General features: G+C 62.7%; 7 protein-coding genes across 7 annotated transcripts; 4 read left to right on the top strand and 3 right to left on the bottom strand.

The window, feature by feature from the left end:
• Positions 1-64: 64 nt before the first annotated feature.
• On the top strand, positions 65-2220 carry NPR2 (nitrogen permease regulating protein NPR2; the record flags this gene model as incomplete). The annotated part of the gene is made up of 5 exons (XM_076648724.1): positions 65-137; positions 205-520; positions 628-1122; positions 1180-1337; positions 1409-2220. 5 exons carry the CDS (start codon positions 65-67, stop codon positions 2218-2220), a joined length of 1854 nt encoding a protein of 617 aa, XP_076505670.1.
• A 79-nt stretch (positions 2221-2299) lies between these two features.
• Positions 2300-3313, bottom strand: JCM10292_001216 (DOPA 4,5-dioxygenase family protein; the record flags this gene model as incomplete). Its single annotated transcript, XM_076648723.1, has 7 exons — positions 2300-2458; positions 2521-2560; positions 2620-2625; positions 2681-2745; positions 2803-2833; positions 2899-3015; positions 3117-3313. The coding sequence occupies 7 exons, from the start codon at positions 3311-3313 to the stop codon at positions 2300-2302; spliced, it is 615 nt and encodes a 204-aa protein (XP_076505669.1).
• A 391-nt stretch (positions 3314-3704) lies between these two features.
• Positions 3705-5635, top strand: TIM54 (Tim22-complex subunit TIM54; the record flags this gene model as incomplete). Its single annotated transcript, XM_076648722.1, has 3 exons — positions 3705-3823; positions 3887-4175; positions 4241-5635. The coding sequence occupies 3 exons, from the start codon at positions 3705-3707 to the stop codon at positions 5633-5635; spliced, it is 1803 nt and encodes a 600-aa protein (XP_076505668.1).
• A 239-nt stretch (positions 5636-5874) lies between these two features.
• Positions 5875-12407, top strand: HFM1 (DNA helicase; the record flags this gene model as incomplete). Its single annotated transcript, XM_076648721.1, has 32 exons — positions 5875-6118; positions 6180-6770; positions 6829-7038; positions 7117-7184; positions 7242-7298; positions 7362-7433; positions 7495-7724; positions 7783-7931; positions 7987-8071; positions 8127-8228; positions 8297-8559; positions 8615-8661; positions 8722-8839; positions 8896-8954; positions 9010-9026; positions 9085-9134; positions 9190-9393; positions 9458-9468; positions 9538-9681; positions 9740-9760; positions 9822-9836; positions 9906-10047; positions 10099-10156; positions 10217-10293; positions 10351-10438; positions 10496-10899; positions 10956-11018; positions 11081-11133; positions 11193-11232; positions 11293-11406; positions 11467-11494; positions 11558-12407. The coding sequence occupies 32 exons, from the start codon at positions 5875-5877 to the stop codon at positions 12405-12407; spliced, it is 4674 nt and encodes a 1557-aa protein (XP_076505667.1).
• Positions 12408-15943: 3536 nt separating this feature from the next.
• On the top strand, positions 15944-16636 carry JCM10292_001213 (uncharacterized protein; the record flags this gene model as incomplete). Its single annotated transcript, XM_076648720.1, has 4 exons — positions 15944-16094; positions 16207-16292; positions 16354-16463; positions 16528-16636. 4 exons carry the CDS (start codon positions 15944-15946, stop codon positions 16634-16636), a joined length of 456 nt encoding a protein of 151 aa, XP_076505666.1.
• A 289-nt stretch (positions 16637-16925) lies between these two features.
• JCM10292_001212 (SDR family oxidoreductase) lies at positions 16926-18159 on the bottom strand (the record flags this gene model as incomplete). Its single annotated transcript, XM_076648719.1, has 6 exons — positions 16926-17122; positions 17205-17267; positions 17350-17529; positions 17607-17846; positions 17923-18047; positions 18110-18159. The coding sequence occupies 6 exons, from the start codon at positions 18157-18159 to the stop codon at positions 16926-16928; spliced, it is 855 nt and encodes a 284-aa protein (XP_076505665.1).
• Positions 18160-18488: 329 nt separating this feature from the next.
• Positions 18489-21939, bottom strand: JCM10292_001211 (uncharacterized protein; the record flags this gene model as incomplete). Its single annotated transcript, XM_076648718.1, has 2 exons — positions 18489-20351; positions 20407-21939. The coding sequence occupies 2 exons, from the start codon at positions 21937-21939 to the stop codon at positions 18489-18491; spliced, it is 3396 nt and encodes a 1131-aa protein (XP_076505664.1).
• Between the last annotated feature and the right edge of the window lie 437 nt (positions 21940-22376).

The following is a 22376-nucleotide window of genomic DNA, read 5'->3' as shown; positions in this document are numbered from 1 at the left end:
CGTTCAACGGCTATTGTACCTCCTCACTACCCGCTAGCACGAGCCAGGCGGACATCGAGCGGCCATGGTGTCGCGACGCGAGGCCCTCTTGCAGGAGAGCGGCTCGTACACGCCCAAACTCGTCGCCTGCTTCTACGGTGCGTGCTTCAGGAGGCAGTCTAGGGTCTTTTAGACCAGTACTGACCGCGCAAACACCCCCGGCAGCCGTCTTCGACCCGGTCCTGGGTCCTCGGGTGGTGCACCAGATCCCGGAGGGAAGCGTCGCAACCGCTCTTTCGACGTTTCCGTCCCGCCCAGACACACCCAAGGACGACTCGACCCATTCGACTCTCTCGCCGCCGCCGCACGAGCGAGGGCGTGACGCCGACCCGTCGCCTGCTGCTGAGCCCATTCCTCGCTCCAACCCGGTCCTGTTCGACTTTGCGTCCATTATCGACTTTGTCATCCCCAAGCCAGAGCTGTGCGGCCACCTCATCACCAAGGCGACCCGAACATCCAAGATTCTCGGCTTCCCTGTTCGGTGAGGACCGCTTCTTCACACCCTGATTGCTCCGTTGTTGTCACAGACGAAGTGAAGCTGCCCAGAATCTCACGCAAATTGACACTTACTCTTGCAACCTCCCGCAGCATTGTCGACGAGGAAAAGTACCATGGCAGCAAGGCCGTGTACAACCGCAACGCCTTCATCTTCAACGTCTGCTTCGTCTTCGAGCGCGACGCCGAGCTGTCCGTGTACGAGCCCGTTGCGCGAAAGACGGGTCGGACGCTCTGCGCCATGGAGGAGCAGTTCTCGCTCCTCTCGTCGCCGCCGCCGAGTTTCTCGATGGCCAACCTGCTCGAGCAGCTCTACCTCGACCTCAACGCCTACTTCGAGACAAGCATCCCGCTCATCGACACCGAGCTCGACTTGTGCTTGTACCCCTTCTACGCCAACCCGCCGCCCGTGCGCATCTGGGATGTGCCCATCGCTGTTACCGACCTCGAGCAGATGAAAAGCCGGTCGTGGGACGTCACGCTGTACAAGGTGTGCAGCTTCATCAATGGCATCAACCACGTCAAGCGCATCGCGGAACTCGCCGAGGTCGACCTGTTCCTCGCGCGGCAGTGCATCCAGCACCTCGTGTGCGTCCCGCTCTCTTTCCCCGTGGACAGCGCCCCTCACATACCTCGAGGTCGCAGCTACTACAATGCCGTTATCATCGTGGATTTGTTCCAATTCTCAAACTCGTATGCGGTCCTGCCAGACATTGCCGATGCGGCGCAGTACGGCGAGGACGACGAAGAAGGCGGTATCGACCTTCGCACAGAGTGCGAGAACTACGTACATTCGGGTGCACGTGCGTTGGACCCACCCGTCCTCAATTAGAGGATTCTTCAAGAGTAAGATTGCTGACATCAATTCCCGCAGGCGACACCGTCCCCGTCCCCTTCTCTACCCTCCTCTCCTACTACTTCAAGCTGCGCCCGGGCCTGAGCGTCTCGTCCTGGATGGACCAGCTCAGCCTCGACGCAGAGCCGATCGACGTGCGGCGCATGATCCAGTTTGGCGTGATCAAGGGCTTCCTGCGGCGCGTGCACGCCTACCCCGTCTGGCTCGACCACCCGGCACTGCAGCCGCGCGGGACGCCCTCGAGCGGCGGCAGCCGCAGCCGCAGCGGGAGCGCGACGGTCGATGGGTCGGCCGCGGGACGGACCCGGCGCCGCTCTTCGGCGAAGAAGGACCGGTCGGCGCGCCCCGCGCTGTCGAGCATCAAGCGGCGGCTCGAGCCCTCGCTCGACGCGGCCGAGCCCGTCGACGCGCCCGCGCCGCCGCGCCTCTCGACGCTGCACCCGCCCGCGCCCGCTTCGCCCGCCGACGCGCTCACGCCCGCCGAGGCGGCCGCGCAGAGCGGCGCGGCGTCGCCCGCGCTGTCGCCGGACGAGGCGCGCGATGGAGGCGGGATCTCGTACCCGCCGAGCTTGGCGCTCCTGTTCGATGGGGCACACCATGCGGACGAGATCTGCCTGAGGTACGGGATCGCGTGGAGGACGCTCGAGGCGGTCTTGCGGGACCTGGGTGGAGGCGGCGCGAGCGGGCTCGAGAAGGAGGATGGAGAGGAGGAAGAGGAACGGGAGGTGGAGAGGGTAGAGCGGTCGAGGCGGAGGAGAGGGAGCAGGAGCGGGGAGAGCTGGAGGGACGCCGGCCCGTACGGAGAAAAGGTCGTCATGCTGTGGGTGTAGACCCTTTGTTCTCTCTCAGATCCGTGCCACTGTTGTCGTCAATAGCTTGTTGCATCATTTGTCTGCGAAAGGCACCGTCCTAGATGTGCGCTGCTTCCTGGGTCGCCCCATCATCGCCGACCGCCCCGGTCTCGGCCCCCGCTGCAGGCTGCTTGGGCTGCACGAAGCGCCCGACATGCTCGCGCAGCGGGTCCAGGATGAGAGGATACTTCTCGCCCATCCAGGTTGCCTTGATCGTCTGTCGAAGCGTGGAACGAGAGTCAACCTCTCTTGCCGTGAGCAAAAGGCTAGCGCACGCACATGATCCAGCAGTTCCGACTCGTACGTGTTTGGGTGGATTCTGTGCGCGTGCAGCCGTCAGTCTGGGTGTGCCTCAATAGCCGAACGTGAGAAACGGACAAAACTCTGCGGAGTAAGGCGTCAGTATCAGTCGCGTACTGGCGAGCACGGAAGTACGCACGAGAGGTCGCCGCGGTATGCGACGAGGAAGCCGAAGAGCGCGCCGAATTGCGCAGGCGTGAAGGTCTGGACAGTGCGGGATTAGCACGGCGAGTCCTTCCAGCACTCGCGTTCGCAGCGCACGTTGACCTCGAACATTGGTACGGGATGCGGTCTGCACGCGAGTGCGGGGTCAGCAGGCGGTGCAAGTTGTCGAAAGATCGGCACAACGCAACGTACCCGACAGGCCGGTCCCACAAGCGGTACACGCGCAGCTCGGGGAATTCACGCCGGATGCGCTCGTGCAGCTTGCGCGCATGCTCGGTCTGTGCCTCGCTCGCGTAGTAGATGTGAAAGCTGCACAAGCCGGAGCGACGGTGAGGTTCAGGGAGGAGCAATGAGCGTGCGACGTCAGCACGCTCGTCCCTGGTAGAGCTCTGAACGGGTATAGGTCGCACTCGAAAGCGTTATTGGACTGGTCGAGCTCTTCGGGGTAGCTGCGGTACCACAGCGAGTCGCGGCCGTCGGGCCGCGGCGGGTTGCGGAGCGATTTGCCGTCCTCGTTGCGCTTGTCGGTGAGCGGCGCAAGGTCAGCTACGCCGTCGAGGATGGCAAGCGGGTCACGGTAGCGAGTTGCGGGGACTGGCGCGGCCATGGTGCGCAAAGTGGGGGAGGTCGGATGAGGGAGGCAGCACGAAAGGGAGCAAGGCGGCGGAGCGAGAGGCGGAAGAGGCAGACGAAGGTACGCCCTGAGCAGTCTAATGCTTGTCCAGCAGCTGTCAGCGTCGTCGAAGGTGATGAGGCGAGCACCAAGGACGATCGCGTGAGCAGAGGCGCAAAGAGGAAGTATCGGCAGAAGCGAGTCCAGCGCACGTGTGGCAGCACGGGGGAGCGTACAAGAAGTCTATCTGTAGTCTGCAAGCCCTGGCCTGTCCAGCGGGGCACATGGACCGGAGTCGAGCCGAGTGCATGCGTTCCGCTCTTGCCGCGACTTTCTTCGACGCCGACTTGCGCGTGCTCGCAGCCCGCACGGCCAGCCAGGAGCCATGGCAGAGCAACCACCGCAGCCACTGCAGCCGCAGGGCCAGCCCGCCCAGCCGGTACCGCCCGTTCCCGGGCCCTCGACTCGCACCCTCCCGCCCAAAGCCGTCAAGCCGACGAACCCGTGCGTGCCCGCACTCCGACGCTGCGAGAGGACCTTGAGCGCTCATGGCAGTTGCGCACACAGCTTTGTCTACCTCGGCATCCCCCAGTTCGTGCTCGACTGGCGACCGTCGCGCCCCGGCCCCAAGATGTCCGCCTTCCTCGCCGTCTCGCTCTCGCTCACGGGCTTGTACGTCTACGACCGCCGCGAGACCAAGCGCATCCAGCAGGAGTACATCGACAAGGTCCGCTGGATGAGCGAGCAGCCTCTTGACGCCGCCGACCGCGCGAGGAGGGTCAAGATCCTCGGCGCTCGCGTGCCCGAGGACGGCGAGCTCGAACGCGGCGCAAAGTGGTTCAAGCGCTACATGAGGGTGCGCTACGACCGAAATCGGCGCACGGACGGGGAGAAGAGGCTGATCGCGCTCACCCTGTGCAGCCCATCCTCGTTGCTTCCGGCACCGACTACATCCTCAAGGTCGGGACCAACCCCGGCGGGCTCGGGCGCACGCTCGTACATGACATCCGCGCGCGTCGCGTGACAGAGGCCGCACAGGGGAGCGAGGCAGGGCAGGTCCTGCTCAGCAACACGGCAGAGGGCAATGTCAACGCCGTACTGGCCGAGCGTGACCTCGAGGAGGCCAAGGGCGAGCAGGATGGCGCCATCGTGCTTCTCGGGCGCGGGGCGCTCAAGGAGTACCTGTGGGCGCTGAGGAAGGGGTGGGGCGAGACGATCGACCTGCGCGAGGAGGGCAAGCTTGAGGGGCTTGGGCTCGGCGCGAACGAGCGGAGGAAGGACGGGCGGTGGGAGCGCGAGGAGGAGCTGATGCTGCGCGAGCTGGAGAAGGAGGATGACGCCAAGGGCGGCGGGCCTTTCGACGAGAAGGCTGCACCCGAAGGTCTCGAATCGGTCGGCGGCGACGAGTCGGCCGCCTCGCCTCTGCCTTCGCAGCCCGTCAGCTTCCTGTCCTACTCGCCTTACCGCCCCGTCACTCCTCAGTCCACCCCCGCTGCGCCGTCTATCCCGGCTGCCCCCGAACCGCCTCTTCTCCTTCCTCCATCCGACCCACCCGCCCAGCCGCCTCTTCTCCTCGTTCCCTTCACCTACCCCTTCGGCATACGAACCTGGCTTCCAAAGCTCGCGCACTTCTGGAACCACCGCGAAGACGCGCGCATCGGTGGCGAGTACGCCCTGGCGCTCGTCCTCTCGCAGTCGCGCCCGCTTGAGCCGCCCACTGCGCGCGAGCCCGACTCGGGCGCGCCGCGCGGCATTCTCGACGACGACTTTGTCGGATCTATCCGGCGCGGCGAGCAGCACGAGTCGACCATGTCGGACGGCGAGGCGACGGGCTCGCGCGACCTCGACTTCCTCGCTTCGACCGACGAGCGGCCCGAGCACTTTAAGAAGGCGTACCGCATGCTGCCCAAGGGGCACGAGTACCATCGCCGGACGTACTACAACGACGAGCTCCCGCCCAAGCTGCAGACGGCGCGCGAGCTTGCCCGCGGCGAGCGCGAGCCGACCAAGACCGAGGTCAACTACCCGCCCAAGATCGAGAGCGAGCTGCGCAAGGAGCGCATCGACAAGGAGCTGCGGTGGCGCCGCGAGCTCGAGGGGTGGGCGGTCCAGCGCGCCGGGAGCGGCGTCGCGTGGCGCGACGAGTGGGCGCAGAAGGACCTCCTCCGCGTCATCGAGCCGCCGAGCGACGAGGGCCGCAGGGAGCTCGAGCGCAGGCGCGACGAGTGGGAGGCGCTCAAGCGCAGTCGCGACGACGAGCGCGAGCAGCGGTGGGCCGAGATCGACAAGATGCGTCCGGCTGAGGATGACGAGTAGACGAGGATTCGGGACTGGGTGTACGGGTATACCAGCATTCGCACTATCGCATTCCTTGTAGTCCTAGCTCCCTCGCTTGCACTCTGCAGCAGCAGCAACCGCAACTCCCCCTCTTCGCTTCGCTCACGCTTGAGAAGGCCCCGCTTCTTTGACTTCTCCTCCCTTCACCTCGCTCCAATCGGCTTGCGCTTGTACTTGCTCACACTAGCTCGACTGATCAGCACGAGGCGGTTCAGGGCATGGCGCGCCCTCCGCCTGCCTCTTCATCCTTCCCCTCGTCTCGCTCGCTACATCCGGTCACTTCCTTAGCTCGTCAGCCTCAGCGCCCCGCGCCGGCCGCGCGGGCCGTGCAAAGCTCTTCCAGCATCTACGACAACGACGACGAGCTCGAGCGCGGTTTTGAGGAGTACTTTGCGGGCGAAGAAGGCGGGGAGGCGATCCAGGGGGTGGATGAGTTCGGGTGGAACGACGGCGCTGGAAACGGTGCGTGCGCTTCCATACTCTAGATGAGAGCTCGAACGACTGATTGAGGCACGCCACGCAGGCTGGACCGCCGGCTACGAGCAGAGCGAGCCCTCCCACTTCCGCTTCCTCTCGCCTCCCTCGCCCTCGCCCACCCGCCCGTCCGCCGGGCAGCAGCAGCAGCAGCACCAGTACGAACGCACGCTCAACTACTACGCCGCGGCTTCGCCGTCAGTGCCGCGCCTACCCGCTTCCGCCGCTGGGCCTTCCCAAGTCGCTGCACAGGCGCACTCGTTCCGCCCGCAGGTCGCAACGACTGGCCCACACGCGAACGCGCCGCAGCACCACGCATCGGGGTTGATCCAGCCGATGCCGCTGCGCATGCCTGCGCAGAGGAGTCAGCAGCGGCAGCCGCAGCAGCAGGGCGAACGGTCGGCTGTGCACTCGAGCGGAATTAACAAGCCATACGCTCCGCCTCGCGCTGCACAGCAGTCGTCGAGCGGCTCGTACGATGCGCAGCAGGCGCTCGGGGGCGTGATGTCTGTGCAGGGGGAGGAAGACGACGACGACGAGCAGTACTGGCGCGACGATGCGGCGCTTGGCAGCGGATCGGGCGAGTGGGAGCACGCGCTCCTCGAAACGGAATTTGTTGCGAGTGGTGACGCCCCCAATGGTGCGATTCGCCCTGAGGTAGACAGACTCGAAGCTGACGTTGCCTTGGTTAGACACAGGCCCTTCCACGAGTCGCATTCAGTCGGCTGTTCCGCGCGCTGCTCGCTCGAATCGCGGCCCGCAGCACGATAATTTCGAGAAGGTTGCGTATCTCGAGGACCTTGAGCCGCCAACGATGTACATGCAGAAAAAGCCGGTCAAGGGTGGCGCGAGTCGCGAAGGCACAGTGCAAAAGCAGGGTATCAAACTGCGCCCGGTCAGCGAGCTGCGTGCGTTTTCTCCTCGGTCGAAACGTGCGGGGTCGTCGCCTTGAGCGGACCGCTGACCTCCGCCGCGACCGCATGCAGCCGACATGTTTCGCTCGCTGTGGCGCTTTGGCGTCTTCAACGCGGTACAGAGCGTCTGCTTCGACACGGTGCGTTTATGCGGTATTGAAGCTTGTGCGACTTGCTTACGAACGGCATCGGGGCAGGTCTTCCACAAGGACGAGAACGTGGTCATCTCGGCGCCGACCGGCGCAGGCAAGACGGTCCGACCATTTCGCCGATGAGCCTTCCTTCCTATTGCTCATTCAGTGAGCCTCGCCGCGCAGGTCCTCTTTGAGCTCGCCATCATCCGCCTCTTCACCAAGTCGCCGTCGTCAGATGCGAAGGTTCTCTACATGGTGAGCGCAGCCTTCCCGCCTGCTCTCGCAGGGCACGCTGACGCAGAGGTATCGCGAGCAGGCACCGACCAAGTCTTTGTGCTCCGAGCGTACGCACGACTGGAAGCGGAAATTCGAACAAGGCCTCGGCTGGACTGTGCAGGAGCTCACCGGCGACTCGGATTTGGGGACGTCGGGCTGGCGCGATGTCGCGCACGCGAGGATCATCGTCACGACGCCCGAGAAGTGGGACTCGATGACGCGCAAGTGGCACGACCATGGGGCGACGCTGAGCCAGCTCCATCTCCTCTGGTATGTCTCCATTCAAAGATGTGCAAGTCGCTCCGCTGAGACCAGGCTCCGCACGTAGCGTCGACGAGGTGCACACCGTGGGCACGGATGTGCGCGGCGCTACTCTGGAGGTCGTCGTCAGCCGCATGAAGACGCTCGGCACCGACACCCGCTTCGTCGCTGTTTCGGCTACTGTCCCCAATATCGACGATGTCGCAGAGTGGCTCGGTGAGTCCTCCGCCACACAACAACGGCCTCTGTCATTGACGCAGCATGCAAAAAGGTTCGGGGTCGAACGGCGAGGGTGAGGCGGCACCCGCCACCGTTCTCAAGTTTGGCGACGAGTTCCGTCCGTGCAAGCTGCAGAAGTACGTCTAATCCGAGCGTGCGACAATGGCTCAGTACTCACCCTGCTGCGTATAGGATCGTCGTCGGCTACCCGAAAAGCAGCAACGACTTCGCGTTCGCCAATTCGCTCAACTTCAAGCTGTACGACCTCGTCAAGCAGTATGCATCGGGCAAGCCGTGTGTCGTGGGCAACAGCGCATGCACCTCAGTTTCTCGTCCTGCTCGCTGACAGTGGCTCTGCGCAGCGTCGTCGTGTTCTGCAACACGCGCAAGAGCTGCTCGCAAGCCGCTGAAGCGCTCGCAAAGGACTTCAAGCAGGCTCTCTCGTCGTCCTCGACCCGCAGTGCGCTCGCCTGGCCGAAGCCGCGGGCTATGGAGTACAAGACGAGCGACAAGAACCTCTCCGCGTTGCTCGAGAACGGCATTGCGGTGCACCATGCGGGCATGGATGTGAACGATCGCCGCCTCGTCGAGAAGCTCTTCATTGACGGCGGAATAAGCATAGTCTGTACGTTCTCCGCTTCTCGCTCACGCGAACAAGCTCTGACTGCCGAATCGACTAGGCTCGACCTCAACGCTCGCTGTCGGCGTCAATCTGCCGGCTCGCATGGTGCGCCCTGCCCTTCTTTCGCTCTCGCAGGAGAGTTCTGCTCAGCAGGTCAGCACTCAGGTCATCATCCGTGGCACGAAGGGTTTCGTCGACGGGCAGAACAAGGAGTACTCGGATCTCGAGATCCTGCAGATGATCGGTCGCGCGGGCAGGCCGCAGTACGACTCTATCGGCGTTGGTGTGTTCTAGTCCTTTCGGTCTGAGCGACGTCTCTGACGAGTGTGGGCGCGACAGCGTGCATTATGACGGAGAAGGCGCTCGAAGCCAAGTACAGCAACCTCGTCAACGCGCAGGTACGCTCGTGGCGAACGTCTCGGCGCAATGGCGCTTACACTTCGTCGTACGCAGAACTTGCTTGAGAGCTGGTCCGTTCCTCGACTCCGCTTTACCGACAGCAGTCCTGATCTTCCATCATTCCCTCAGCTTGCACAAGAGCCTCACGGAGCACGTCAACTCGGAGATCTCGCTGCGTAGTGAGTATGATTCGCATGCTGTGACTGGGTACCTCGGCTCACTCGGCCCCCTCAGCCATCACGGACGTCGAGTCGGGTCTGCTCTGGTTGCGCTCGACGTTTCTCTACGCCCGCATCACCAAGAACCCCTCGCACTATGCACTCGGCTCGGTCAAAACGTCTCCAGAAGCGAGGCTCGAGGAAATCTGCGTCGACGCTATTAAAGAACTCGTTGACAGCGGAGTAGTCGACAAGCAGGACAGCACTCTCGTTTCAAACCGTGCGTTTCGTGCCTCGAGCCTCTCTCCGCGCAAGACCCCATCTGACGATTCCACCTCTTCCAGAGCTCGGCGAGGTACGGCCCTGTGCATTTCTCGCTGTCTCGACGTGCCGTCACGCTGACTTCGCGCGACGACCCTGCAAGATGATGTCGAAGTTCTGCGTTTCGCACAAGACTTTCCTTTCGCTCAAAGACCTGCCGCTCAAGAGCAATATGCGGGCGCTCCTCCAGACGATCGCCAACGCGACAGAGTTCAGCCAGTACCGCTTCCGCCAAGGCGAGAAGAGCGTGGGTTGAGCCTGATATCGTTCTTGTGAACCACGACTGACACTCACGTTTGGTACAGGTTTTCCAGAAGTACAACAAGGTGAGGGATCTTGTTGAGTCGATTCTGAGAGGAATTTCGACCTGACTGTCTGCGCTCGCAGAACCTCAAATTCCCAGTCGAAAAGGTGGTAGCGACATCCGACCGCGTAAGTTTCGTTTCCTTCATCGAAAGCCCGTGTCAGTAGCTCAACGAAGAGCGGATACAGATCATGATCCTCATTCAACTCGTGCTCGAAGGAATACCCGGCAGCGAGCTGAGGACCGACCATATCAATCCGATGCTCGACGCTCGCGGTATCTTCGCATGCGCAACACGCATCGTTAAATGTGCGTTGTTCTTGCTTGTAAGACCAGCGTGTCGCTGAGAATCAGTCTCAGGCATGGTCGAATTGGCCGTCGAGCGGGAAGACGGTGCAATCCGGACCGCCCTCGAGCTGTTCGTCCCCCGTTCTGTCTCAGCAGCTCGCCGAAATGGACACTGACGCATCTGGTGCAGGTCGCGCTCACTGCAAGGCCGCTGCTGGGACAGCTCGTCATTCGTCCTCCGCCAGCTCGAAGGGATAGGCGAGAAGAGTTGGTTGTTTCGTCATTTGCGGTTGATCAAAGCCAACATTGAGAGGCTCGTTGCAGGCTACAAGATTCTCACGTCGAACGGACTGAAGAGCTTCGAAGACATCCGCAATACCGAGCCGGACCGTCTCGAAGTCCTTCTCAGTCGGTGCGCTGCACCCGACTTGCTCGCCGCTATGCCCCGAGTGACCGTTTACGCTATCAGCAAACCGCCTTACGGACGCAAGCTGATCGCGCAGGCGACCGCACTGCCGCAATTCGAGATCGTCTTCACGTCGGTCAGCGAGCAGGCCCATCCGACCGGCTCGGGCGTGCAAGTCGACCTCAGCGTCGACCTGAGGTTGAAGCAGACCAAGCCGCTTCCTACCGTCAAGAAAGGCGCCGCGAAGCTCTGGGCGTCGATCGCGACGACCACTTCGGACGGGGAGTTCATCGAGTGCGATCCCTCCTTCGACCGCTTCGACCGCAACTTTACTGATGCAATCGCCGAAAGCTTCCGGCGCATGCGACTCGACAGACTGCTAACGACGCCGAAGCAATTCGACGTCGCTGTCATCCTCGTCAAGCCCTCACAGCGCATCATCGTCTCCGCCTCGTGCGAAGTCCTCGGTGTGTGGCAGCATGTGCGGCGCGACGAACCGACGTGCTGATGTCTCCTGTGCTAGCTGGGACCGAGGTCAAGGCCGTCTTCAAGCCCGCCACCAAGGCGTCCGAATTCCCGATCCCGAGTCTGCCAATTGCTCCCCGCTTGCACGATACAGTCGACAATTGACACCTTCTGGCCGCATAGCCCTCGGATCCGTAGATGACGAGGCAGGAGAAATGGGGGATCCGCAGCCTGCGGTCAGTCGTCGAATAGCTTACCAAGGCAAGCGGGCTGCTCACGCGATTCCTCACTGCAGGTCGCGACGCCGTCGACTGCTGCGAACGCGGCAGTCAAGGGTATCGCAATGTTGTCTGGCCGTCGCTGATCAATGGATTGATTGACAGAGTGTTTCGCAGCGGCCAGTATGGGTCCTTTCGGTGCGGTATCGCAGCAAACCTCGTCGACAGCGCCGCCAATCCAGCCAACGCGCCGTCGCGGCGACGGCAAATTTGAATGCAATCACTCATGTGGTACGTTCGCATGATGGGACGACTGCTTCTCCCGCATCTCACCTGTCCTCTCACGCCCAGGCAACAAGGCATCCTGCAAACACCTCTGGTCAGTCTCGTCAAGCTTCGCTGCTTAGCGAGGGAGCTCATAGCACTGACGTGCTTTCGACAGCTGTCGCGACGGCCTCGACAAGCCGCCTGTCCGTCGCAACAAGTCGAAGGCGGCTGCCGACGGTGCTTCGACCAAGTCCAGCAAGAAGTCTCTCTCAGCTGCAGCTGGCGACGCCAAGCGTGGCCCGGCGAGCGCACCGCTGCGTATTCAGCCGGCGCCAAGCGCAGGCGTTGCTCTCGCCAGGACCGCCTCGGGCAAGATTGTCTCGCAGGCGAAGCACAGCGCAACGCAGGAAGCCGAGCTGCCCTCGCTCGAGGCGTTGATGGCCGCAGAGCGCTCGAAGCCGCGCCGCAAGTCCGGTTCGCTGCACCAGCCGCCTACAGTGCCGACACCGCGCGCTGCAGACGGTGCAGACGACGAAGCTATCACGGAGATCGACGAGCTCGAATCGCCTAGCCCGTCGCCGCCGACTCGCTCGACGAAGCGCAAGCAGGCAGCCAATCTCGTCGATGCCGCTGCGAAACGACGCCGCGTCTCCTTGCGCGAGTTCGCCTCGAGCTCGCCGATCGAGCTCCCCGACACGACGCCGGCCCTCAAGATCCCTCGCGCGATTGCCAACGAGACGCTCCTCCGCCCAGTGTCCCCCACTGCACTCTTCGCTCCGCTTGCGTCGCCGAGGCCGTTGCCGCAGGAGGCTCAGCACGATCAGGCGTTCGACGACTTAGCCTTCGTCGATCATCCGGTCGAAGCGGATCCGCCCGACGAGCATTTCCCGCCCTTCACCTGGCGCGCGCAGGCGAGTCCAGCGCAGTTCGAGGAGGCGGCCGTCGCACACGCCGAGCCGGCCGCGCACGAGGCGGCTGAGGACGACTTTGATGCCTGGATGGCCGAGAGCGTCGTTGTGGTGTAGCCTTCAGCTTGTAGTGTCATGAATGCTTGCTACCGTCCTGTCATGCTTCTTGAGCCAATGTCGTCGGACGTTGAGGGCAGGACAGCGGGTTGAGCCGTTTGCGAAGGCCCGCTGCGTACCAGCGTACACACCACCTCTGACGTTCGATGTACTGGCGAGCGAATGCGTCTACTTTGGTGCGCGCACGAACCGTGAAAAAAAATGGCTCAGCTTACCTCCGCGCGAACGTGAGCCGGGACAGCGTGCCATAAAAAAAGTCAAGCGACCAGAGCAGGACTTGAACCTGCGCAGGCAAAGCCTAATAGATGGCGAACTAGTTCGAGTCTATCCCCTTAACCGCTCGGGCATCTGGCCTCTTATGAAACACCGAGTCAGAAGCTACACATAGAGACCACACAATGCAGGCAAACACCCGTGCGCGTCTTCGTTGACTCCACTGACCGCCAATCGTGCGCCAAGTTTCTGTCTGACGTAGCTGGGGCCGCTCAGAGAGTAGGAGAACCCTCATGCACGCCGGCGTAGCGACTTGTGTACGACCAGTGTATTTGAGAAGGTCGAGTGGACAGTCGACGCTCGGCACTCTGCTCCTCGCGGCTTTGCGAAGGAGGCCTGGCTGGCCTTCGTCGCAGGTGCTTCAAAAAAAGGGGACCTCGATACAGCAGCTTGCAGGAAGAGCGGACTAGACCACCGACCACCAGGCTAAACAAAGGCTGAACGTCAATTGAATGACTTCCTCTTCCTCCACCTCCTTGTGGTTCGAGGCGAGGCACACACGACTTTGCTGCCTGCTTCCAGCGTTGCACGCGGCCATCCAAGGGGCGACTCCTACTCGATATGGGGTAGGAGGGACTCTCCACCTCAAGCCGCCACTCACGCTTCACCCTTCTCACCGCCCTTCCCACTCTAACAGAGCCACTGCAGGCGCGCACGCTCGGGTCAGCTAGGCGGCAATCTTTTCACAGCTGAGACGACGCACCCGACTCGACTGGGCAAGTGCACAATGGTCAGCACGCACTCGCGAAGGATTGAGGGAGCGAGCGACGCACCACGGATCCTGAACGGAACAGGCTGGCATGCATGCGCTGTCGACGGCGAGCGACACGTTAGCTCGACGTTGCACCTCTCGGAATCTGCCCTCTGCGCACGCACCCCGATACTGGTGTGTCGCACCGAGCTGCGAATGCGAGTGTCAGCTTGATACGCTAAGGAGCGGCTCCCGGTGGCGCCGCACCATGGTGGATTGCGCTTCAGCTCCTCTGCCTGCTGTTGCTGCGGTCCGATGTTGCTTGGGTGGGATCTGCGCGTGCTCGGTTTGGGTCAGCTTGCTTTGACTGCACGGTCTGGAAGGAGGAGGCTCACATTGAGAGGTTCCAGACGGCGATTCAGGTGAGGCGCTCCCACCCAAGGGGGTATGACCAGCGAGCACGAGAGCCGAGGAAAGAAAGAGCAGTGCGCTCTTGTGCCGCCCTCTTATGCTCGTCCCCCCACGCCTGAACACCGCGTGACTTCCCTGGGCAACGGCCCCGTCGAGGCGGTGCCCGTCCGCTCTCCTCTCTCGTCGTTCCCTCGTTTGTTGCTCTTTCCCCGTCCCTTTCGCTTGCGTAGACCTCTGCGCTTTGCCGCGACCTTGATACTATGGCACTGGCTGCGCACTGCCGCCACTTGCTTCGCTTGTGTGCTCTTTGGCCTCGCGCACCGCCTCGATTGCGCCGGATCTTCCTATCATTCGCTCCCTTGGCATGCAGTTGCCCACGCACGGCTTTGTCACAATGCTGCGCAGCGGCTTGCCGGCCTTCTACGTCCTTCCCAGGTGTGCGGCATCCCGCCGTGACCACGAAGCGCCGTCCTACCACCGTCTCAGCTGCGAACATTGGACGTCTCTTCGCCCGTTGGGTGGTTCCCGCTCGACGCAAACGCCAGCTAACTCCGTTGTCGTCTTGATATTTTGAAAGGATGAAACGGGGAAGCGGGCTGACTGGGCAACAACGCGAAAGCACTTTCTCGTAAGCCGGGGAAGCTTCACGTTAGGCGAACATCGTCTGCCGCTGGACGAGCCCCTGCAAAGCAAGCTTGCAGCACGTTGGAGTAGCAATGCACCAGCGCACGGGCTTAGCAGAGCAGCGGAGGGGCAGCCCGTTCCTGTTGAGAAGGCTCTCCGTTCCGAAGGCGCGGCGGCGCGCTCTCCCTCACTCGGAACGGCTGGCACCATACAGGAGCTCCTCACCTTGCTCTTGACGCGGATAGAAGGAGGCCGCTGTCGTCTGTGCTTGCGGTCGATGCCACCTCCTCGCTCTGGCGTTCCGTCGTGCACTCAAGGTCCAACCGCTCCACCAAGCTGCGCCGGCACTCGGCCGTGCCTCTTGCAAGCAAGCTCGACTTGCACGTCTTCCGCTCGCAGGGGACTGACCGCTTTTCGCGCTCTTGCTCGATGGTCTCGAACCGCATGCTCATCCTGACCGTTTCCCTTCTGTTGACGGTCTCCTCCGGTGCAACAAGTGCAGCTGTGTCGTCCTAGTCACCGCATTGACAAGCTCCTCCCCCATTGCAGCTTTACCGACGGCTGCAGCAAGCTTCGAGTGCACCGACTCCTGTGCCCGTTCTTTCCGCGAGCACCTTTCCCTCCCCTTGCTCTGGCAAGTCCATCTCGACGGGCGTCTGCTCTCTATACAAGCCAGTGAGCAGACGCACCCGCGTCCTGATCGCGGATCGGCCTGAAGCACACCTTTCCGTCGTCTTTTTGCTCGCCCGTCTTTGCAGTTGCGCGGGTTCACCGAGCTGGTCGTCGTTCCCTGCTTGCGCCTCGCCTGCTTGCTCGTGTGTCTACCTTCCTTGACGCCTGTAACCCGAGCTGTTTATGTGTTGTGGAGAGGCGGATAGGTTGCTTAGGTTTGCTTACCATAGTCTACGCCTATTCGGCGACCCCTTTTGTATAGCTTCCTATTCGGTGAATAGCTTTGCCTTAGCCGGACGCTGGAGACGCTTCTTTCCCTCAAGCGTCTCCCCTCTCGGTCTAGGTACGAGTCTCTCTTCCGTCTAGTAGGCTTAGTAATAACACGAAGCGTCTCCCCTCTCGGTCTAGCCCACCGCGAGAGGTCCGCAACATTATGTATTGCCTTTCTCCCTCTCGCACGTACACTATCCACAAATATGTTACACCTCGGATACGCCCCACTTACGAGGCGGGCACACGACTTTGCTTTGCCTAAATCGTCCAGCGACTTTCGCGTGACATCGTCCGCGCCGATCATATGCGCGCACGAGCAGGAAGATCGACAAGAACTGCGTCATCGAACACGTGTCGTAAATTGGCTCCCGCTCTCTTCAAGGGCCCAACAAACGGCGACGTTCCTTCTCCTTCCTCTACTCAGCTTGCACCGACGCACTTGCTACTCTCGCTCTCTCTCTCCTCGCTGCAACACTCCACGTTTCGCAACCATGGCGCGTTTACTCTTCGCTCGCTCTTTCCGCAACCGGGGCTGATCCGTCACGGCACACAGGTGTCTGACCGCTTCATCCGCTTGAGCATCACGCCGCTCATGGTCGTCAGCTTCTTGGCGTCGATTGTCACCATGGCCATCGCCGCGAGTCTCGAGTCGCACTGGCGCAACACCCGCTTCCCGAGTATCAGCCACCGCGACCGCGAACGCATCCTGTTGACCGCAGGTGTCTGGGGCATAGTCATCTCTCGTACGCTCTTCCGCTAACTACGCATTTCCGTCCCCGCTGCCGTCGAGCTCAGGGGAGATAGTCATCATCCCTCTTTGCTCCTTCCGCTTACCTGCGCTTGTTCTCCTCGCAGTCTATTCGTTGATCGGCACTCTCGTCAAGCCCGACCACATCGCGTTCGGCATCCTCTTCCACCTCATCGCATTTGTGATCGCATTCGTAGGCGTCCACAGTCCTGCTACGAGACTCGAAGCTCGTCCTGACTTCCTCCGACGTCCAGATCCTTTACATGGTCGGCTCCGCGTCCCTCACGGCGCTCGTGGACGGCGTCGACTGCGGCGACGTGGACTGGTCGCGCTGCAATGTGACCAAGGGTCTCGTTGTCATCGGGTGCGCACCTCTTCCAACCATTTGGCTCTTTCTGCACTACCGGCTGACCCCCTTGCGCTTTCAGCTGGATCGAGACCGTCATCGTCTTCATCATCCTCATCATCGTTGTCGTGCTCGGCTTCAAGGCGCGCAGCGGCTCCGGTCTGCGCCGCAGCGCTCTTACCGATGCGTGAGCGGGCTTGCGGTGCAGCGTCACGGTTTTGTGAGTCGGAGCACACCCAGAAAGGGGAGTAGCGTACCAGCTTGCGGAGCGTGAACATCCATGATAGCGGAGGAATGGATGGTCGAATCTTAGGTTCTCAATTAGCTTCTTCACCTAATTCACACATGTTGTCCAAATACCTTGCTGCGGTTCCATCTTTCCGTAGTATGAGAGGTTACATACTGACAGCACTACCGTGTGGAACCGCCGCTGGTGAGTTCCCTAGATATTCAACATAATGAGGGAGGAATGCTCCCCCGTCACGCCTTCTTCCCCTTCCCAACCTCGTCGGCCCCAAGGCGTCTAGAGAGCAGGAACCACACAAGTGGGCGTGGCAGGCGCTCAAGGAGCCAGAAGAGGAACGACTGGCAACCTCCCGTGTAATAGCTTGCCGGCTTTGAACGAAGCGCGCGTGAAGCAAGACCCTTCACAAATGTTGCGGCAGGTGTGGTGCGGCCTGGCGGAGAGAACGTGCTTCGGTGAACTTATGCACAGGAGGAGGAGAATCTCCCGCGCTGCAGGCAGAAAAAGCGACTCACCAGGAGTCTGCGAGATGGTGGCTCGCTCGATGATCTTGTCGGCAACGTCTCTGTAGAGCGAGTCTGACGGAGGAAGGTGTCAGTTCAGGCAATGTTGAATGCGTGTACGGCAGCAGTGCAGCACTTCCAAGGGCGCACGGCGTACCTTCCGGTAAGCGGATGCTGACTGTCTGCTTCTTGCCAAACTGGCTGGTGATGGCGCCTGGCGCCACAAGCATCACGTTGATTCCGAGACCCTTGACCTCCATGCGGAGAGTCTCAGTCAAGCTGTGCAGTGCCGCTTTGCTTGCGTTGTAGATGCCGGTCCAGGGTGTCGGGACGTTCCCTGCGGTTGCGACAAGATGCTTCAGCTCGAATACTAGCATCAAGACCAGGAAATGGGAGATGGAATGAAAGCCGTACCGACAATGCTGCCGACATTGATAATCAGGCCAGAGCGACGCTTCGCCATGTCGGGCGCAACGAGCTGGCTGAGCCGCAAAGGTGCCCAAACGTTGGCTTCGAACGTCGCGTGAGCGCCTTGCTCGCTCTCAACGTCTGCGTCAAGCACAGCGCCAGTCCCGCCGACGCCGGCGTTGTTGACGAGGACATCGATGCGACCCTGCTCATCGAGAACACGCTGCACTGCCGACTTGCATGAGTCTGCGGAAATGACATTGCCGGGTCAGTCAGGGTTGACAGAATACCGACGAGCACAGAGCATTGTGCCAAGCCTCACCGAGCGAAAGCACGTCCAGCTCAAGCTTGTGGATAGAAGGCGAAAGGGAGTCGAGCGCAGCGAGCCGGCGGGCACTGGCGTAGACCGTGCAGCCACGCTTCTCGAGCTCTTCGCAGAGAGCATGCCTGCCGTAAACACGAAATCAAGCTATGGCAGCGAGCCGAAAACGATGAGGTGGGGAGCGCACCCGATCCCGCCTGCAGACGCTCCCGTGACGAGCACGACCTTTGGAGGCATAGCAAGGAATCTCGAGTGACTGTGATCCGCGTTTCGTGACGGCACGATGAGAGTTGCACAGCGATGGAAGACAAGAGATGAGCGATGAGCGGCCCCGCCGATGCGGGTCCGGCTGGCGCGCTTGCCGGTGAGCTCGGGCAAGGCGGGAGAAGCGCGCACGATGTCCAGAAAGGCAGAAGAAGAAGGTGATACAGATCAATTAGGCGGGACAAAGGCGCTACAAGCAAAGGCAAACCGGTGAAGTGGAAGGAGAAAAAGGTATGCAGCGGTTCATGACAGAACGATGACAAGGTAGGCTCTCGACACAATTTGCTGGAGCCTTGCTCGGTCTAGTTGTCCTCCTCGGCCTTGATCGTCGCCATGTCCTCGTCGTCAGGTGCATCGTCGTTTTCGCCGGCCTCGACGTCCATCGCCTGCAGGGCAGAGGTCGACGTTGAAGCGTGAGCCTGCGCACGCAAGTCGCGCGAACTGTTCGTGCGGCGGACCGTGCGGATTGGGGCGGGAGTCGCGGCCGAGGCAGTAGGGGCGTTGCTCGCCGCAGCATCGTGCGTCGGCGTTTCGCTGGACGCGAGTGCGCGGAGAGACGTGTGCGAGTCGGACGGCGGGAAGCCGGCGGCGCGCAAGCGTGGTGCGGCGGGAACGGGAACACTGGTCGAGGAAGCTGCGTCGGCACGGCCCGCAGCGGGGGTCGAGATGGTGGCATCGGCCGAAACGTCCATGTCCGACATGGCGGCGTCGTCGCGACCACCAGACAGCGCCACATCGTCTTCGACCTCCTCAGCCTTGATGCGAGGCGCACGGGGCTGCTTGGCGGAACGCAGGACAGGCTCGGGCTCGCCAAAGTCGAGGATCTCGAACTCGCTCCGGCCGTTCCTCGAGACGGCGGCAACGCAGAAGCGCTGATCGAACGAGACCTGCCAGACGCCGGTGAGGTTGGTGAGAAGGTCGCGGACGAACTCGCCCGTCTGGACATCCCACATCTTGAGCGTCCCGTCCGAGCCGCTGATGATTTTGTGCTCGTCGTGCTGGAAGCACGTGATCGCGCCCTGGTGTGCAGCGAGGGCGTGTCGGCAGCGCCCGTTCGACGGATCCCAGATGCGGAGCGTCCAGTCGGCGGCGGCGGAGACGAGGTTGCGGTGCGTGAGGCCGAGGAGGCCGACGAGCGACGTGTGCCCTTCAAGGACGGCGCGACACTCGCCGGTATCGGTCGACCACAGGCGGACCGTGTTGTCCATCGAGCCCGATGCGCACTGCTGGCGAAGGTGGTCGTAGACAACCGAGTAGACCTTCTGCGTGTGGCCGCGCAGGATGTGCCGACAATTGCCCGTCGTGATGTCCCATACGCGCACGTCCATATCGTACGAGCCCGAAACGAGCGTGTTGCCCTGCGCAGCGAGCGCTCGCACCGCCTGCGTGTGGCCCGTGAGGTGCCGCAGGTGGAAAGGGTTGTCGCGCTCTGGGTCGACTTCGTCGTCGGCGTCGGGCAGCTTGGGGAGGTACTCGCGGTCGCGGCCGGGCATGGGAAGCTTCCAAACTCGGAGCGAGAAGTCCCTCGAGCCCGTGACGATGAGCGGGAAGGCCGGCTCCCAGATAGGGTCACCGTTCGGGTCGGGGTTAATGTTCTGCGGCTCGACAATCTGCAGGCACCGGACGGTCGAGGTGTGACCGATGAACATGTGCGTGCAGCGCGCCGTGTCGAGGTCCCAAATGCGGACCGAGCGGTCGGTCGAACCCGAGACGAGGACGTTGCCGAGGTATTGCAAAGCCCAGACGCCGCCGATGTGCCCCGTCAGATTGGCGCGGAGCGTGCCGCGCTGCGTGTCGAATACGCTGATTGAGTGGTCGTCCGACGCCGAGACGATCTTCTCCTCGTCGAACTGCAAGCACGTCACAACGTGGTTGTTCGCGTTGTTCTGGTTGTTTGCATTCTGACGTGACGGCTGCGGGGCGCTCGACGGGAACGTGATGCGCTTGGGCGTGCCGTGCTTCCAGTTGCGGCGGGTCAGGACGCGGCGGCGGTAGAGGAGTTTGAAGGGGTGGATCGCGTGCGCAGGCGGGAACGGCGAGGCCTCGCGCGACGAGGACGGCGAAGCGAGACGATGCGAGATAGACGCGCGGGGAGGCGGGCCGCCGCTAGGCGAGCCGGTGTACAGGTTCTCCGGCTCGTACTTGCCGGTCCAGGATGGGCGTTTCTGCCGACGGGAAGTTTAGCCGGTGAGGGGCAGAACAGCGAATGTAGACACGCACCTTCTCGTCCCAGACGCCAGCCTGCCAGCGCTTGACGAACAGGTCCTCCTTGACTCCACGCGCAATCTCCCTCGCCTCGCGCTCGTCGCTCCCGTCGCCGACCCAGAGCCCATCCGCCTCGAGCTTGTCCTTCCAAATGCGCCATTCGCCGTCGACGAGGCGCTTCCACGCGCGGCACACAAGCGAGGCGCGGCAGAGTGTGCGTGCATCGAGGTAGCCCAGAATGGTCGCGCCCAGCTCGGGCGGCAGGTCCGAGAGGAAGTCGCGTCGCAGCGACGGCTCGATGACCTCGTTGAGCGTCTGCAGGACGGGAATGGGCGCGCGACGAAGGAGCTGGAAGATGAGGTACGACTGGAGCGCGGCGGGGAGCTGGTCGAACGTTTTGATGAAGTCGGGCAGCGAGAGAAGCGCGCTGAGTGCAGCACCCGAGCCAAAGTCGAACGACTGTGGGTGCGAGTCGGCGTGCACTGCCCCTTCGAGCGGCTCGTCATCGTTCAGCTCCTGGCTGTCCTCGCCGCCGAACGTCGGGACTGGGCTGGGCGGGCTCTGGTTCGGACTCGGCAGTGTCGCCGCCATGCCGACGTTTGCGGGCGCGAGAGCTGGCTGGAAGGCGTGGCTCGCGCGAAGACTTGACGCTGCGACCGAGGGTATGGTGCCCGCATCCGCCTCGTCTGACGCGCGGCGGTTCTCGGTGGGCGACTCGGCGCGAGGGCGTTTCCTGGGTGGGCCCGGCGACCCGCGCCGCGCCTCATCCATCCTCGCATCCTCGTCTTCCTCTTCCATCCACTCGAGACCTTGCCCTCCGCCATGCGCGCGCGCTCGTCGCGACAATCGCCGCTGGTGCATCGGGCCGCGCTCCGGCCGTGCTGCTCCAGTTGTTCCGAAAGGCGAGAGCTCCTTCGCCGCCGCGTCCTCGGCGTAGGTAGACGCAAGCGGGTCCTCGCGAGCCTTACCCTTTGCGCTCACGCCCGGAGCCGGGGGAGGGCCGGGCAGGTCCGCAGAGGATTCGGCGAAAGTCGCGGCCATGCCGCCGACAGCGAGTCGGAACTGCTTCAAACTACCGGGCCAGGGCGCCTGGCTGAGCGGGTACATGCGTGGGTCGAGCGGGAGGGCCGAGCTGCTGGCTGCCGCCGGGGCCTCGGACTCCTCGAGCAGCTGCAGCAGCGAGGCTTGCGGCGTCGCGCTAGCGTCGGAGCGGGGCGCAGCATCGCCTGATGGACCGGAGAAGGACGAGTGGACGGCGCGGATGGGGCGCGACTTCGGGATACGAATCGGGGCGAAGTGAGTCGTCGTGTGCGTCGTTGTCGTGACCGTCGTCGTGGTGGTCGCGGGCGCCAGGTGCAAGAGCGCGTAGTCCTCAATCGGCCAGCGCTCTTCGCCGTCTGCTGCTTTCGCCGCGGCGGGATCGCCAATAGCGCGGCTGGAAGGACGACGCGGAGCGTGTGTCGAGGTGGTCGTGGTGCGGGTCGTAACGCTCTCGACGTGGCGAGCCATTGGCGTCGTCACGCCGAGCTGTGTCTGCTCTGCGTCCATCGTCGCGCGGAGTAGCCGGATAGACCGTCGGCAGGAAGAGCGCGGGACGAGGGGAAGGCGCGCGCGGCGCGAGCGCACAGAGTCGTGTCTGTGCGTGTGCAGCGCTTCGTGAGCACTGCAGCTACTGGCTCTGCGCCTCCTTACGCACCTCGGAGCCCAGAGAAAGGTCGATGAGGTGAGATTCGCGTGCGAACCCCTTTGTCGCCCGGCGCGAGCACAGAGGGCACTGGCGGAGCCGGTCGCGTGCTGTGCTGGTCGAACACCGAGCTTGTAGCCTGTGCACGCCCTTGCACGGCTGCAGAGCGAGCTGAGCGGGAGGTGGAGAGCGAGAACCGCCGTGGGGAAGGCGCAGCGGGTCTCGATCACGGCAAGTCACCGCGCCAGAGCCGTTTGCGAGGATGCGAGCGCACGTACGAGCGTACTACAGGGCCACAGAA

The sequence above is a fragment of the Rhodotorula paludigena genome (genome assembly GCF_050403205.1).
Source record: "Rhodotorula paludigena JCM10292 DNA, Rt_paludigena_JCM10292v1_ctg18, whole genome shotgun sequence".
Taxonomy (NCBI): Eukaryota; Fungi; Basidiomycota; class Microbotryomycetes; order Sporidiobolales; family Sporidiobolaceae; genus Rhodotorula; species Rhodotorula paludigena.
The sequence above is the reverse complement of the archived record's forward strand: the minus strand, read 5'-3'. Positions and strand labels throughout refer to the sequence as shown.